Source organism: Astatotilapia calliptera, chromosome 19 (assembly GCF_964374335.1).
Source record: "Astatotilapia calliptera chromosome 19, fAstCal68.1, whole genome shotgun sequence".
Taxonomy (NCBI): Eukaryota; Metazoa; Chordata; class Actinopteri; order Cichliformes; family Cichlidae; genus Astatotilapia; species Astatotilapia calliptera.
In genome coordinates, this window is record NC_137440.1 from 13,914,541 (window position 1) to 13,927,482 (window position 12,942).

General features: G+C 37.8%; 1 protein-coding gene and 1 long non-coding RNA gene across 3 annotated transcripts; one reads left to right on the forward strand and one right to left on the reverse strand.

Moving 5' to 3' along the window:
- Window positions 1–770: 770 nt before the first annotated feature.
- Window positions 771–2,236, reverse strand: LOC145422407 (uncharacterized). The gene is made up of 2 exons (XR_013903690.1): window positions 1,362–2,236; window positions 771–1,278 (listed from the first exon to the last, which is right to left on the reverse strand). It is a non-coding gene; the product is annotated as an uncharacterized LOC145422407 (long non-coding RNA).
- Window positions 2,237–2,703: 467 nt separating this feature from the next.
- On the forward strand, window positions 2,704–12,733 carry LOC113012184 (calpain-1 catalytic subunit-like). 2 transcript variants are annotated; one of them, XR_013903689.1, is made up of 22 exons: window positions 2,704–2,929; window positions 4,188–4,441; window positions 5,026–5,095; window positions 5,180–5,298; window positions 5,472–5,605; window positions 5,694–5,868; window positions 6,485–6,559; window positions 7,362–7,447; window positions 7,567–7,641; window positions 7,826–7,986; window positions 8,098–8,255; window positions 8,600–8,611; window positions 8,815–9,023; window positions 9,138–9,183; window positions 9,262–9,330; window positions 9,460–9,517; window positions 9,970–10,031; window positions 10,237–10,305; window positions 10,393–10,485; window positions 11,565–11,681; window positions 11,853–11,905; window positions 12,028–12,733. XR_013903689.1 is itself a non-coding variant. In XM_080293755.1 (22 exons), the coding sequence occupies exons 2-22, from the start codon at window positions 4,205–4,207 to the stop codon at window positions 12,052–12,054; spliced, it is 2,091 nt and encodes a 696-aa protein (XP_080149881.1). In that variant the 5' UTR covers window positions 2,724–2,929; window positions 4,188–4,204; the 3' UTR covers window positions 12,055–12,733. The 2 variants fall into 2 exon arrangements, 1 of the variants encoding a protein (XP_080149881.1); XM_080293755.1 differs by having other exon boundaries at window positions 2,724–2,929; window positions 10,407–10,485.
- The last annotated feature ends 209 nt before the right edge of the window (window positions 12,734–12,942 follow it).

The window sequence follows — 12,942 nt, forward strand, 5'->3', positions numbered from 1 at the left end:
TTACATCCATGATCAAAAGAAAGTACTCCAGAACACCCCGGAGTTATAGATGCCAGTGGTAGTGAAGATGAGGCTAGGATGTGGCTCTGAGTGACTCCAGTGAGGTGGAGATGGGAAAGAGGTGGGTTCCACAAGGGAATGTCTGAAGGGGAGATTGATGGAAGAGCACTGACATTTAAACCATGCAGAGTGGAGGCTGACTGGCTCCAAGAAGGCAGGCATGACGCTGATTGGACTCAGATGTCTGTGCAGGTTCTGCTTAGGTTTGCAAAGTCGCATCTGATCAAACCACAAGACTTCAGTAACAATGTCCTTTGTTGAGAAGAGACCAAAGTGTAGATGTTTGGCCACAGTGGTGATTATTTCGGCTTGTTTTGCCACTATAACACCTGGAAACTAGAGTCAAGCTTTTTTCACTGCTGCTCCATTTTGGCTTACGTATGTAATATCTTTCATGCTTTTCTTTGTCTGTGGTTGTATTATAATAGGAGGAACTGAGGAGCCTGAGGAATTTCCAATATTTATTGCACAGTTTTATCTGGCTGCCTATGCATGCCTCCTCCTGTTATTCAAAGCAGCCTTTAATTTAATGTTGAAAAACTTCAACTTCTGCAAAATGGAACGGGAAAGTTTTAAAAAGAAGCACATGCCCACATGCTCGTCTCAAGTGAGATTTCAAAGAAGCTCCATAAGTCAGCCTCTCCTATAATATACAGACTTGGGCAAAATTGTTGGTACCCTTCGGTCAATGAAAGAAAAACTCACAATGGTCACAGAAATAACTTTAATCTTACAAAACCAATAATAAATCTTAACCAATGAAAGTCAGACATTGCTTTTCAACCATGCTTTGACTGAATTAAAAATGAATGCATGAAACAGGCCTGGACAAAAATGATGGTACCCCTAGAAAAGAAAGAAAATAATGTGGCCAAAGGGACATGTTAATCCAGAGTCTCTCTTTTGAAATCCTTTATCTTATCTTAAGCCAACCTCCCTGGACGTGGCTGCAGGAGGAAATTGATGACAGATCAAAGATGCAGGGGACTCAAACGCAGGACTCCTGAATCAACTGAACACAAGGATTTATTTACAGAGTTCACCAGGTGTATATACAGAGAGTGCCGGGCAGTGCTATATACAACAATGTGAGGGACGGGACTCCAGGGAAATCCAAGGGGGGGAATCACTCGCTCTCCAACTCTCCACATACATGACTGCAGTTCCTTTCTTCACACTTGACACACAGATTCACATGGGAAAGGTTATCCAGGGGGTCTGTAGATGAGGAAACAGGAATGAGTACGATATTCACAAAAGACACTTGACTTATCTTGAGCTGTAGCTTGACTCTCACTGACGTGTGGTAGACAACAATCCAGCGAAGACCAGCAGTCACCTCCTGGCTGAAATGCCATTCACCTTGATGGGCATCAGGTGTGTTCTTTTCCGTGGGCCGAGGGCCGAGGGCGTGAACCCACAATGAGTTCTGCCCCAGCGACAGAGAGGAGGTGAGAGAGAGCGCAAGAGAGAGAAAAGAAAAAAAAAAGGCCGACCAGCGCCTTGCCGATCCCCCAGGCCGTGACAGGTGCTGCTTTGCTGCATCTGGCACAGGTTGTCTTGAATCTGTGCGGGGTACAATGAAATCTCAAGACTATCAAGGGATTCTAGAGAAAAATGTGCTGGTCAGTATCAGAAAGCTTGGTCTCAGTCGCAGATCATGGGTCTTACAACAGGACAATGACACAAAACACAGCTAAAAACACCCAAGAATGGCTAAGAGGAAAACATAAGACTATTTTAAAGTGGCCTTCTATGAACCCTGACCTCAATCCTATTGAGCATCTTTGGAAGGAGCTGAAACATGCAGTCTGGAAAAGGCGCCCTTCAAACCGGAAACAACTGGATCAGTTTGCTCATGAGGAGTGGACCAAAATACCTGCTGAGAGGTGACAGTTACAGGAATCGTTTGATTGCAGTGTTTGCCTCAAAAGGTTGTGCAACAAAATATTAAGTTGTGGGTACCATCATTTTTGTCCAGGCCTGTTTCATGCATTTATTTTTTAAATAATTCAGTTGAAGCTTGGTTGAAAAGCAATGTCTGACTTTCATTGGTTAAGATTTATAGAACTTTTATTTATTATTACTTTTGTCAGATTAAAGTTATTGCTGTGACCATTGTGAGTTTTTCTTTCATTGACCGAAGGGTAGCAACATTTTTGTCCACGTCTGTAAATATTTAAATATATCATATAGTAAATCTTTGTTAAACAAGTAACATCAGGATCTTTACTGCACATGTACATCAGCAAAAATATCTTGGCGTGCAGTTTAATTGGTGAAGTCAGTTATTTTGTTAGTGAATTTTTTTTCTTGTTCTACAGTAGTCAAACACTTTAGAGGCAAAAAGATTTAACTGTCAGCCATAAAATCTTTGTGTAGTTACAAGTTCTAACATGCACAAATGCTCGAAGAAACCAAAAATAAAGTAGATGCCAACTACCATGGCAGCCCTGTAAGTTTAAACAAACTTACTCAAGGTTGTTCAAACATCTAACATATAATGTTTATTTAGCAGACAACATACAACAACAGAGTTACATATTTGCGCTGAAGTCAAGCAAACCTTTGGGTTATTTTAAATAAAAACCAGGAAGCTGTATACAGGGCATCACACCTGTACATTAAGAATTAACATGACTTGTGTGTAAACACCTATAAAACTAACCCTGCAGGTTCCAGAGTAATTCCAAGGAAAGTGGTGGAGTTTGAGTGAAATTTGCATAGTAAGGTAAGGAGGAGCCACAACCTGTCCTGTCTGATTTAGGGGATTGTGGGCATTATATAAGACTGAAGCCTGTCCACTCTTACCTGCAGACCTGCTCCATATCTACTAAACAACACGCTTCCTCTTTCGTGACTCGTTCAGGTAAGATGTTTGTTTAACAATTTTAGGACTACTGACTAAAATCAGTTATTATAGTTTTTCTTTTTCTGTTTATTTTTAGTGTTAGGTTTTGTTTTGTTTTTATTAGTTTCATAGTCTCATTAAATATTATTACTATATGGGCATTTCATTGATATTTTATTGTAAATTGCAGTTCTTTTTCTTTTAAAAGAGAAAAAAAACCCAAGCAATGTTTTTAATATTTATATATTATTTCACCTATTTTTTTTCTCACCTAGATTTAGTTAGGCGACCCACCTTTATCATTATGGGTCACCTATACCTATTAGAACAGGTGCTGCACTTGTGCTGTTGCAGACTGTTACCTTGCAAAAAACGGCTCATAAAACTGAGTTAAATCTTAGGTAATTTCCTCTAAATGTCTACCACTTTAATCTCAGTATGTATATTGTTTTTAGTTAATTCTATTAATATTATTAGTAGTAGCAGCTATAGTCAATATAAACATTAAGCATGAGCTGAGCTGCTTCCTAAAAAGCAAATGGGCATACAGTGCTTAACAAATTTATTAGACCATCTATCATAACAAGAATGAAAATGTGTTTTTAGAAATTACTTAGAATTATATTGTTATCTATTAGGCAAATTAAAATAAAATTACAGTTGTATGAAATATGAAAATTAATGGATAACAACAGCTTTAAAAATACTATTTTGATTAAAGAGGCTACACATACAGTTGGTTACAGAAACATAAAACATGATTTTGGTATTTACTAATACTGTTAATTGAGAGCAGCTGTGGTATAAACATTACACTGGGTGGTGGTCTAATGAATTTGTAATTTGTATGTACTTGTTTTGTGCAGACAGAGATTTTCATACATAAAGAAGCATGCCTACAAATAACCTTTTCTGAAGTACTGAATTTAAACACAAGCAAAGAAGAATAAAATTGTCTTATATGACAATTAAATATATGAAATGACAGAGTATGTCATGTTTTTTTGGCATTGACTTTTTACATCAATTCTTACATCAACCAAGCTTTATTTTTAATATCTAAAGTTATGTTACCAAAAAAATATTTAATGTAATTTACTGGTTGTAATCTAGAGGTGGAGTAGACTGATAATCACCCTAGAGGTTTGAGGAGCGTACTGATCATTTTAAGAAGAATTTAATTTTACTGTTAGGATTTGAGCTGACATTGTTTCTTTGTAGCATATCATTTATTATACTAATCTATCAAATTTACATGCCAACTTCTTGAAAACAGACACAAACACTGCAGCAATGCCTCTTCCTGGTGCATGCCTGAACATTATGGAGGCTCGTCACAAGCAGAAGGGATATGGGAGCATCTCCAACCCTGAAAGGTTCTGTAACCAAGACTTCAAGAACCTGAAGCAGTACTGTCTAATCAAAGGAGTAAGGTACCTCGATGACATGTTCCCCCCTGATGCAAAGTCTATTGGCCAGGGGATACTGAAGCCCTCCGACCTGGCCCACGTGAAGTGGCTAAGACCTGCGGTGAGTATTTAAAGATATTTAAATTGCACATTAGATGCTCTATCACATCTAAATGTTTAATCAGCCGGGGACTGATTCCCCCTTTTTCACTGCAAGTGATTCAGTTTAAATTTTCTGCTAATGACATTTTTCTGCAGTCAGATTGTAAAAGTGTTTGAATGAGCTGTTCTTCAATTCACACAGTCCCAGTACACAGCTAACAATAATGCTTAACATTTCAAAAATAAAAGTGGTTGCCCTAGACTGCTAGACATGAGCTAATAATTCATTTTAGAATTTTAGAAAACAAAATACAATATCTTTTCCACCTTTGCCCCACTGCATCTATACATTTTCACAATCTCAAATTTGAGATTGTGAAAATGTAGCTCTTCTTATGAACCAAGAAGTGAGATTTTCACTGTAACAGTGCCCTCTAGTGGATGTGACAATAATTAAATTAATCCTGATATTTAAGCCTGTGAAGTAGAGTTTCATATTTCAAACTTGGCCCCAAACCTCTTAAATTTGGGAATGGTCGGATACATTAAGTGGAAATGAGTGAAGCAATCCTTATATTTGAAAACTGACTCCCTGTTTTACAGCAAATTGCTCCTGATGCTGAATTTGTGGTTGATGGCGTCTCCAGATTTGACTTTGGTCAAGGTGTACTTGGTAGGGTCATTTCTTCACTCCTAATATTTACACTCTTGTATCTGCCTACAGTCCTGATTGTTCTTTTTTGTTGTTGTTAACCAGGAAACTGCTGGTTTCTTGCATCAATCGGCGCACTGACTTTCCAGAATCACATTTTTGAACAAGTTGTTCCGCTCGACCAAAAAATCAAAGAGAACTACTGTGGCATTTTTCACTTCAGGGTAAACATCATTAAACTATCAGAATAAGAGAAGTAATTATTATCTTTAACTGTTTTTCTCCACTAAACTAAAACTTAAAAGCTGTTTATTTCAGAGTTTGGATTATTTTGTCTCTAATGATCAAATTTCATGAAACACAACAAGCTCACAAAACAATTGTATCTTTATTTAAGTTCTGGAGATTCGGGCGGTGGGTGGACGTCGTCATTGATGACAAGTTGCCGACGATCAATGGCAGACTAATCTTTGTTCACTCCAAAGATCCAAATGAGTTCTGGCCTGCTCTGCTGGAGAAAGCTTATGCCAAGTATGCAAAGAAACATATGATTTATCCGATATACAGTGAACAAGTTACATGTGGGGGATCTGTGAAAAATATTATCTACCTCTGTCAGGGTTTGTGGTTCCTACACCGACATGACTTCTGGAACTCCTTCAGAGGCTATGATGGATTTCACCGGTGGCGTCCACATGTGCGTCCAGCTGTCGGACGCCAGTTCAGACGTGTGGGGGCTGATATGCAGAGCTGGCAAATCCAACACATTGATGGGCTGTGGTACACCTCAAGGGGTAAGCACAAAAAAACAGAACTCAGAAACAGCCCGAGGTTATTCAGGGAGATTATTCTCCAACTACAAAAAAGGGCTTAGAGGACTTTGATTAGTGTTAGTATAGATTAGAGATGCTGTGAAACTGTTTTGACATTTTAACAAACATTTTATGCATTTTGAGGTGAGTTATAACAAAGTCTGTGTTTTCCACTCAGACTGCACTTCATCATCTACCAATAAAACTGGTATCATATTGCCTAAAAACTATAAAACTAAATCAATGATGTAATGATGAAGTTATATTTATGGCATAATCAACCAATATTGCACAAATACAACCCAAGTTAGCATGCACTTTGGGACTGCTTAAGTGGGAATGCAAATCCTGGAACAAGAAGACTGTTTTGACTTAGTAGACTCTGAAAGTTCAAAATCTATTTTAAGTTTTTTGTGAAGCGGTTGGTTGACTGCCAGAAACATCTTTTATGAAGACAAAGTGTCCCAAAATGTTGAAATTTGCTTTAAGTCAACATAACCAAACTTTGCAGTCACTTTTTTCTAATGATATTATTGTATCAGAAGTCTTTATTTTCATTTTTTATGCTTTTACAATGACCAATGTTCCTTGATTGTAGGAAACATCTGCTAACACAGTTTTGCCAAATGGACTGGTCCAAGGGCACGCCTACACTGTGACAGGGGTTAAAGAGGTAAAGAATTATACTTACACAGTAATCACAGTTAGTATTGGAAGTGAATCTACAGTAATAATACTTCCCTGGTAAGATTACAGCAATAAAAAGAATGCTATCACATAGTATCACAGTATGCAGTGTAGGAAGAATTACAGCAAAAACAAGCGCATGACATATTAGACAAAATGTTTAGGGGAGATTTAAAAACCTTTAAGCATACATTTAAATACAACAATAATATGTCCCAGAAGGTTGATTCTGTTCATCTGGACGTAGCGTTTTGTGGGAGAAACGTTTCGTCACTCATCCAAGTGACTTATTCAGTCTCAGCTGACTGCAGGTTTCCCCAACCTTATAAACAGTACATTTGCACAATGACTGAAAATAGAACCACTGAATGAACAATGGGCTCTGAGATCAGTTCCTTGATCATTAATATGCAAATTCTCATGACCATTGACTAACAACTACTGATCAAAGACCACTGATCAGTGGCAATGAGTACCATCCACAGAGAGTTGGGGAATGGCTGCAATCACGTAAATGGCCTCCTTGACTCCCCCTCAAACCAGTGTTTCCAGCTGATTGTTCGTTCAGTGATGCTCGTTTCAGTCATTGTGCAATGTACTGTTTATAAGGTTGGGGAAACCTGCAGTCAGCTGAAACTGAAGACGTCACTTGGATGAGTGACGAAACGTTTCTTGCATTGAAAACGTTACGTCCAGATGAACAGAATCAACCTTTTGTGATTTACTTACCTGGATGATTGAGCATGCATCGAACCAATAACTGTGATTTTTCTGGTGCCTGCGGCCAGCTTATTAGCCAAGGAAAACTTGTGAAGCTGATCCGTTTGTGGAACCCCTGGGGCAAAGGAGAGTGGGTAGGAGACTGGAGTGATCGGTAAGCAGTAATCAGCTTTGGTATATTTAATTAGAGAATAATTTTCTTCAAAATATGCAACTCTGGATAAAAATTACCAACATAATGTGTCATCTCTTACCTAAAATACTGTCTTTAAGGTCCCCCATGTGGGACATTGTGAGTTCTCAAGACCGCCAAATGTGCCTTTCAGTGGCTGATGATGGAGAGTTTTGGTAAGCAAATTTCGTCAAAAGAAAACTACAACCTCTGGCGGAATTATATTAATACCACCAGAAGTTGTAGTTTTCTCTTTTTTTGCTTTATTTACTCTGTACTATGTCATAAGCTTAGAGTTTTATACTTTGACATCACATCTAAATAAATTAGGAATGAGAATCTACCTGATTTTATTAACAGGATGGCATTTGAAGATTTCTGTAAGTTCTACACAGATCTTGACATCTGTGGCCTGAAACCAGACTTCATAGATGGAAAATCCTCTGCTCAGTGGAAGACCTCTGTGTACGAGGGTCGGTGGGTTGCTGGAACTACTGCTGGAGGCTGCATAAATAACAGAGGTAATTATATAGCATATACTGGAATATAGGTGTTTAAATGTTCAGCAGAACATAATTTTTTAATCTTCAATTCATGTAAATAAAACATATTTTTCCCTCTATGTCCTCCAGACACTTTCTGGACAAATCCACAGTATCGAATTAAGGTCGTAGGTGAAAACTCAGAGACCAATGGGGAGAAAAACATCCTAGTGTCTCTCATGCAAAAGCCTGACAAGAGGAACAGACGCCTGGTGCAGAACCTCCACATTGGTTTTGCTGTATATTTGGTAAATATTTCTCTTTGTCATATCATTCATACATGCATAACTATGGTGAAAACAAATACCATGTTGAAGTTGACATTTTCAGAGCATGAAAATGTATTTAACTATTGTCAGAACTTGTATCGTAATGTGGAAACAACAATAATAATGTGGTGTTGAAATGCAGAAAATGACAGATCAAAAATTTACTACAACATACAAAAAAACATTTTGTTAGCAAGCCAAGCTTTAATATGCTGTCCAAGCATTCATACAGTGGCTGTGCACATGTTGAAATAACTAACTAACGACTAACTGAATTATTGTTTATTTCCAACATGAACAAAATTCATCTGACGTCCTTCAAGGTGTCCGAAGACGTAAGAAACTAATTTAATCTATTTCATGTTTATAATACACATATGGTGATGTGAAAAGGAAAGTACACTGTCTTTCACTATTAAGGTTCTGTGTATCTGTATGCGCTGATACATAAAACCTTCAAGTTGACATGTCTGTACGCACTTCAGAAACTTCTTCAAATGAAATTGGGGAGCTGAAATATCACTTTGAATAATTTCAGTACAAAACGCAAAGTGGGAAGTTTCCAGCAATGTTCTTCAACACCCATCTGCCTGTTGCTCGGAGTGATAAATACATGAATGCCCGTGAGGTGATAGAGTTCCTTATGCTGAAGCCTGGTGAATACCTGATTGTGCCATCCACCTTCAAACCCAACGAGACAGCCTCCTTCATCCTCACCATCCACTCAAGAGAAGAGACGTGTTGCTAGTATGCTCACTGTCGATGTCTGAAGATATGACATAAAAAAATTTAAAACAAAATTTGCATTTGACACATTACAGTTGATTTCTATGAAAGTAATGCATATTGGTCTCCCCACAGTGAGAATTCAAATTCAAATGAGCAAAGATATGAGCCAGTTGAAAAGGTTTGTAACAAATCATTTAATTGTGTCCGTGTTATTTTGCTGTTCATGTGTTATTAATGTGAACTGTTGACTCGTCAGGTCACAAAAGTAAAAAACCATCAGGATGAAGAAAACAAGAAAACATTCTTCCGTCAATACTCTGACAAGGTAATTAAAAAAGATCTTTTTGCTAATAATATTAGCCGCATTACTGCAATATTACAAGTTTATATAGCATTATGTGTCTAACGTCTGTGTAATGTATCATGTAGTAAACCAAATCAATTAATGTTTCAGTATGAAGAAGTGGATGCTGAGCAGCTCCAGAGGCTTCTAAATGAAAACATCCTGAAAGGTTTGGCCTTTAAAAAGTCTGTCAAGCTCAATTTAAATTTACTGGGCCACCTACACATGGCTGTTTGGCCATGGGAACCCATTCCATGAAGCTCCTTGTGCACAGTTTTTGTGCTGATGTTATTGCCAGAGGAGGTTTGGAGCCCTGTAAATACTTCTGTTCATATAGCGTAGTTTCCAGGTCTGACCCGTCCAATTTATAAATCAGTATTATTTCCTGTAAGCCTTCATCGGACTCTGGCAAACTCTGGTTTATGAGACTATGACTCTAACTTATTAATACAGAATTAACTGTGGTCCACATGAGTGTAAACATCAGTAATACAGCAGGGTGTGCAAGACCCTCAGTTTCTTAATCGCCATGGCTACTTCGACATGCAGTCTATGACTCTGAATACTGTGGATGACAATTGTGCTACACTGTCTTTGCTAATTCAACTCTGTTTTATTTAGGAGAAATGAAATCTGGAGGGTTCAGCCTTGATGCCTGTCGCAGCACGGTGGCTCTAATGGATGTATCCTGTTATAATACATGTGATACTGGAAAAAGCAGATTAAGAAACTTTGTAGTTTGCCTTTTTGAGCTGTTGAAAAGTAACTATTGCAGAAGTCTATATGTAAGCAAACCTGAGTGCTTCTCTGTTGATATAACCAGCATTACTCATCTGAAAGACCAGACTAAGATTTGTCCCTTTGCTACCTTAATGTGGGTTTTAAAAGACATCAATCACAGGCAAACTAAACAGTGAGGAATTTGTCCGTCTGTGGAACAAGGTCACCAAGTACAAGGTAAAGGGAAAAAAACAGCCTTAAAACATATATCACTACATCTGCTATAGATGTGAAGATTTTCCCTGATCAGTTTCATGGTTTCAGTCTTCTCTTATCAGGAGACTTTCTTCCTCACCGACGTTTCAAAAACAGGAACGCTGTCACTGAGTGAGCTGAGGAACGCATTTGTAGCTTCAGGTATATGTTTATAGTTATATGTGTGTATATATATGTACATGTGTGTATATGTATGTATATATACATATATGTGTGTGTATTAGTATATATTAGTGCTGTCAGCGTTAATCTCGTTAAAATAATGCTAGCGCCATAACCCAGAGCTTCCCAAAGTGTGTGGCCCACCCCCTAGGGTGGAGCGCAGAGCCATTGCAGGGGGTATGAAAAGAAAAAAAAAAAAAGGACACTTGGACACTGCTAGCATAATGGACAGGTTTTTGACGGGTGTCCACACAAACGCAAAGCAGGAGATGACGCATCGCCAAATATGTTTCCAAACCAACTTAATTCTAAGCCAAAGACTAGAAAATACGATGAAGCATATCGTGTGTGTATGTAAGCGTGTAAAACCTGAAGATGGAGACAAAATACTGTTTATCTGCCATTCTGCAATTCATCTCATGTAAACAATAACGTGCGCACAGCGTGACGTGAAAAAAGGCACATACCTTTGACGTTGCTTGACGAACTGTCTATCCCTCGTCCACACGGAGGGATGGACAAGGAGTCTAAAAAAGGAGTTTTAAAAAAATCTCCATTTTCGGTGATTCCAAACGCCGTTTACGTGCTGACGAAAGGCCCAAACGCATAGAAACAGCTGCGTTTTCAAAAATACCCGTGTAGGTGTGGACGTAGCGTAAAAGATTTAGTAGTGTATTTTATCACTACCTGTAATTTATTGCAGATTACTTGTATTTGTTTAATTGTTTACTAAATGTTTGAGATGTGAAATAAACTGTTGGTGTTTGAAAACAAAATATGGGCGTGTGTGGCTGGAGGATGTGTTTGTGCATGCGGGGGGCGAACATTTTTCTTGTAAAACAAAGGGGGCCCCAGCAAAAAAAGTTCGGGAACCACTGCCATAACTACATTAACGCGGCAAATCTTCATTAGCAAGATAGCGCGGATTGACCCGTGCGTGCAGCTGGACGGCGCGTTAACATCATTTTAACGAGATTAACGCTGACAGCACTAGTATATGTATGTATGTACATATATCTCAGCAAACTCCTCCTGAAGTCTGACTGTGTGTTCTTCAGGAATGAAGGTTTCAGATGACATGCTCAGTCTGATGGCTCTGCGCTATGGCGCCTCCTCTGGACACATGGCACTGGAGTGCTTCATCAGTCTCATGATTCGCTTGGACTGCATGAAGAGTAAGTGAAGCCGAGAAGAAATAACAACAGTAGATGTGTAGATAGCTGAAAATAAATCTCATGCAGTGAGAATGAAAAGTTTTTTCAGTTGAAAACATCTTTCTCGCTTCTAAGATTTGATTAAGGTTCATGATTTGTACAGTTTAAACTCAAAGTTGTGTTCTTCAACAGAAATCTTCAAACAGTTGTCTGATGGAAAATCCATTCATCTCAAGGAGTCAGAGGTAATAAAGTCACTTTAGTGCTGACAGAGCAAACGAATAAATAAATATAAATATTTATACAAAGAAAACGCATCAGTTTAAGTGATACTTAAATGTTAATAAATAATCTGTCTTATTTTCAGTGGATGTACGTTTCCATGTACACTTAAGCCAGCTGAAAGACAGATGCACGTTTCATCTGGAAAACACAAGAAGATATTTCAAAAACTTGTTTTCTGTGAATTAGCTATAACACTTTATTACTTTGAAACAACTAAACACAATAATGTGAAACTATAACAAACACTAACATTTAAAGCTGTAAACCTTATGCCTCTCTGCATATTATGTCAAAGACTGAATAACTGCATTTTTTTGTGACTAGTACTGCAAACTTGTCAATCTGTGTTTTATAATAGAAACATAATACAGATGTTCGTGAATGACATGGGACTATTGTATCAGTCAAAAATGAATGAAGTGGATGGGAAATTAAACTGATAAGATAACTACAAAAACTCGGAAAATGGAAATTCAAAGGAAGAAAATGTCAAATTTAACTAGTACCTTTGTTTTTATATGTAATTTTCTATATCAGCTGCTTTTTAAAATTCCTTTTATATTGGGGAAAGGAAGTACCAAACTTCAGTGGGTCAGTTTCAATAGTGAGAGGTTGCGTTCTCCTCCTTTCAATGAAGCATTGCCTTTGTGATCTTCAGCAATTTTCTTTTTTCCAGCAGCTGGGATTTTTTTTAATCTTATCATTTGTTTTGTGGGTTTTGATATATTTAGCTGCATAATTGCCTGTTAAAGTTACATTTTCTTAATAAAATCATGTGTTATTTTGTAGATTTGCCGTCTTTGATTTTTCTTTGAGAGATCTTCTTTTACCCAGACACTTTTATAGATACTTCCCTTTATTACATTGAATGCTTTAGACATACTAAAAAACGTCTAAAGCATTTAGACATTTGCTTACATAAGGATGTCTATAAATGCAGGTGACACCGAGGCACCCTAGGCAGTAGGTCAATGATCAATTTTTATTAACGTATCAC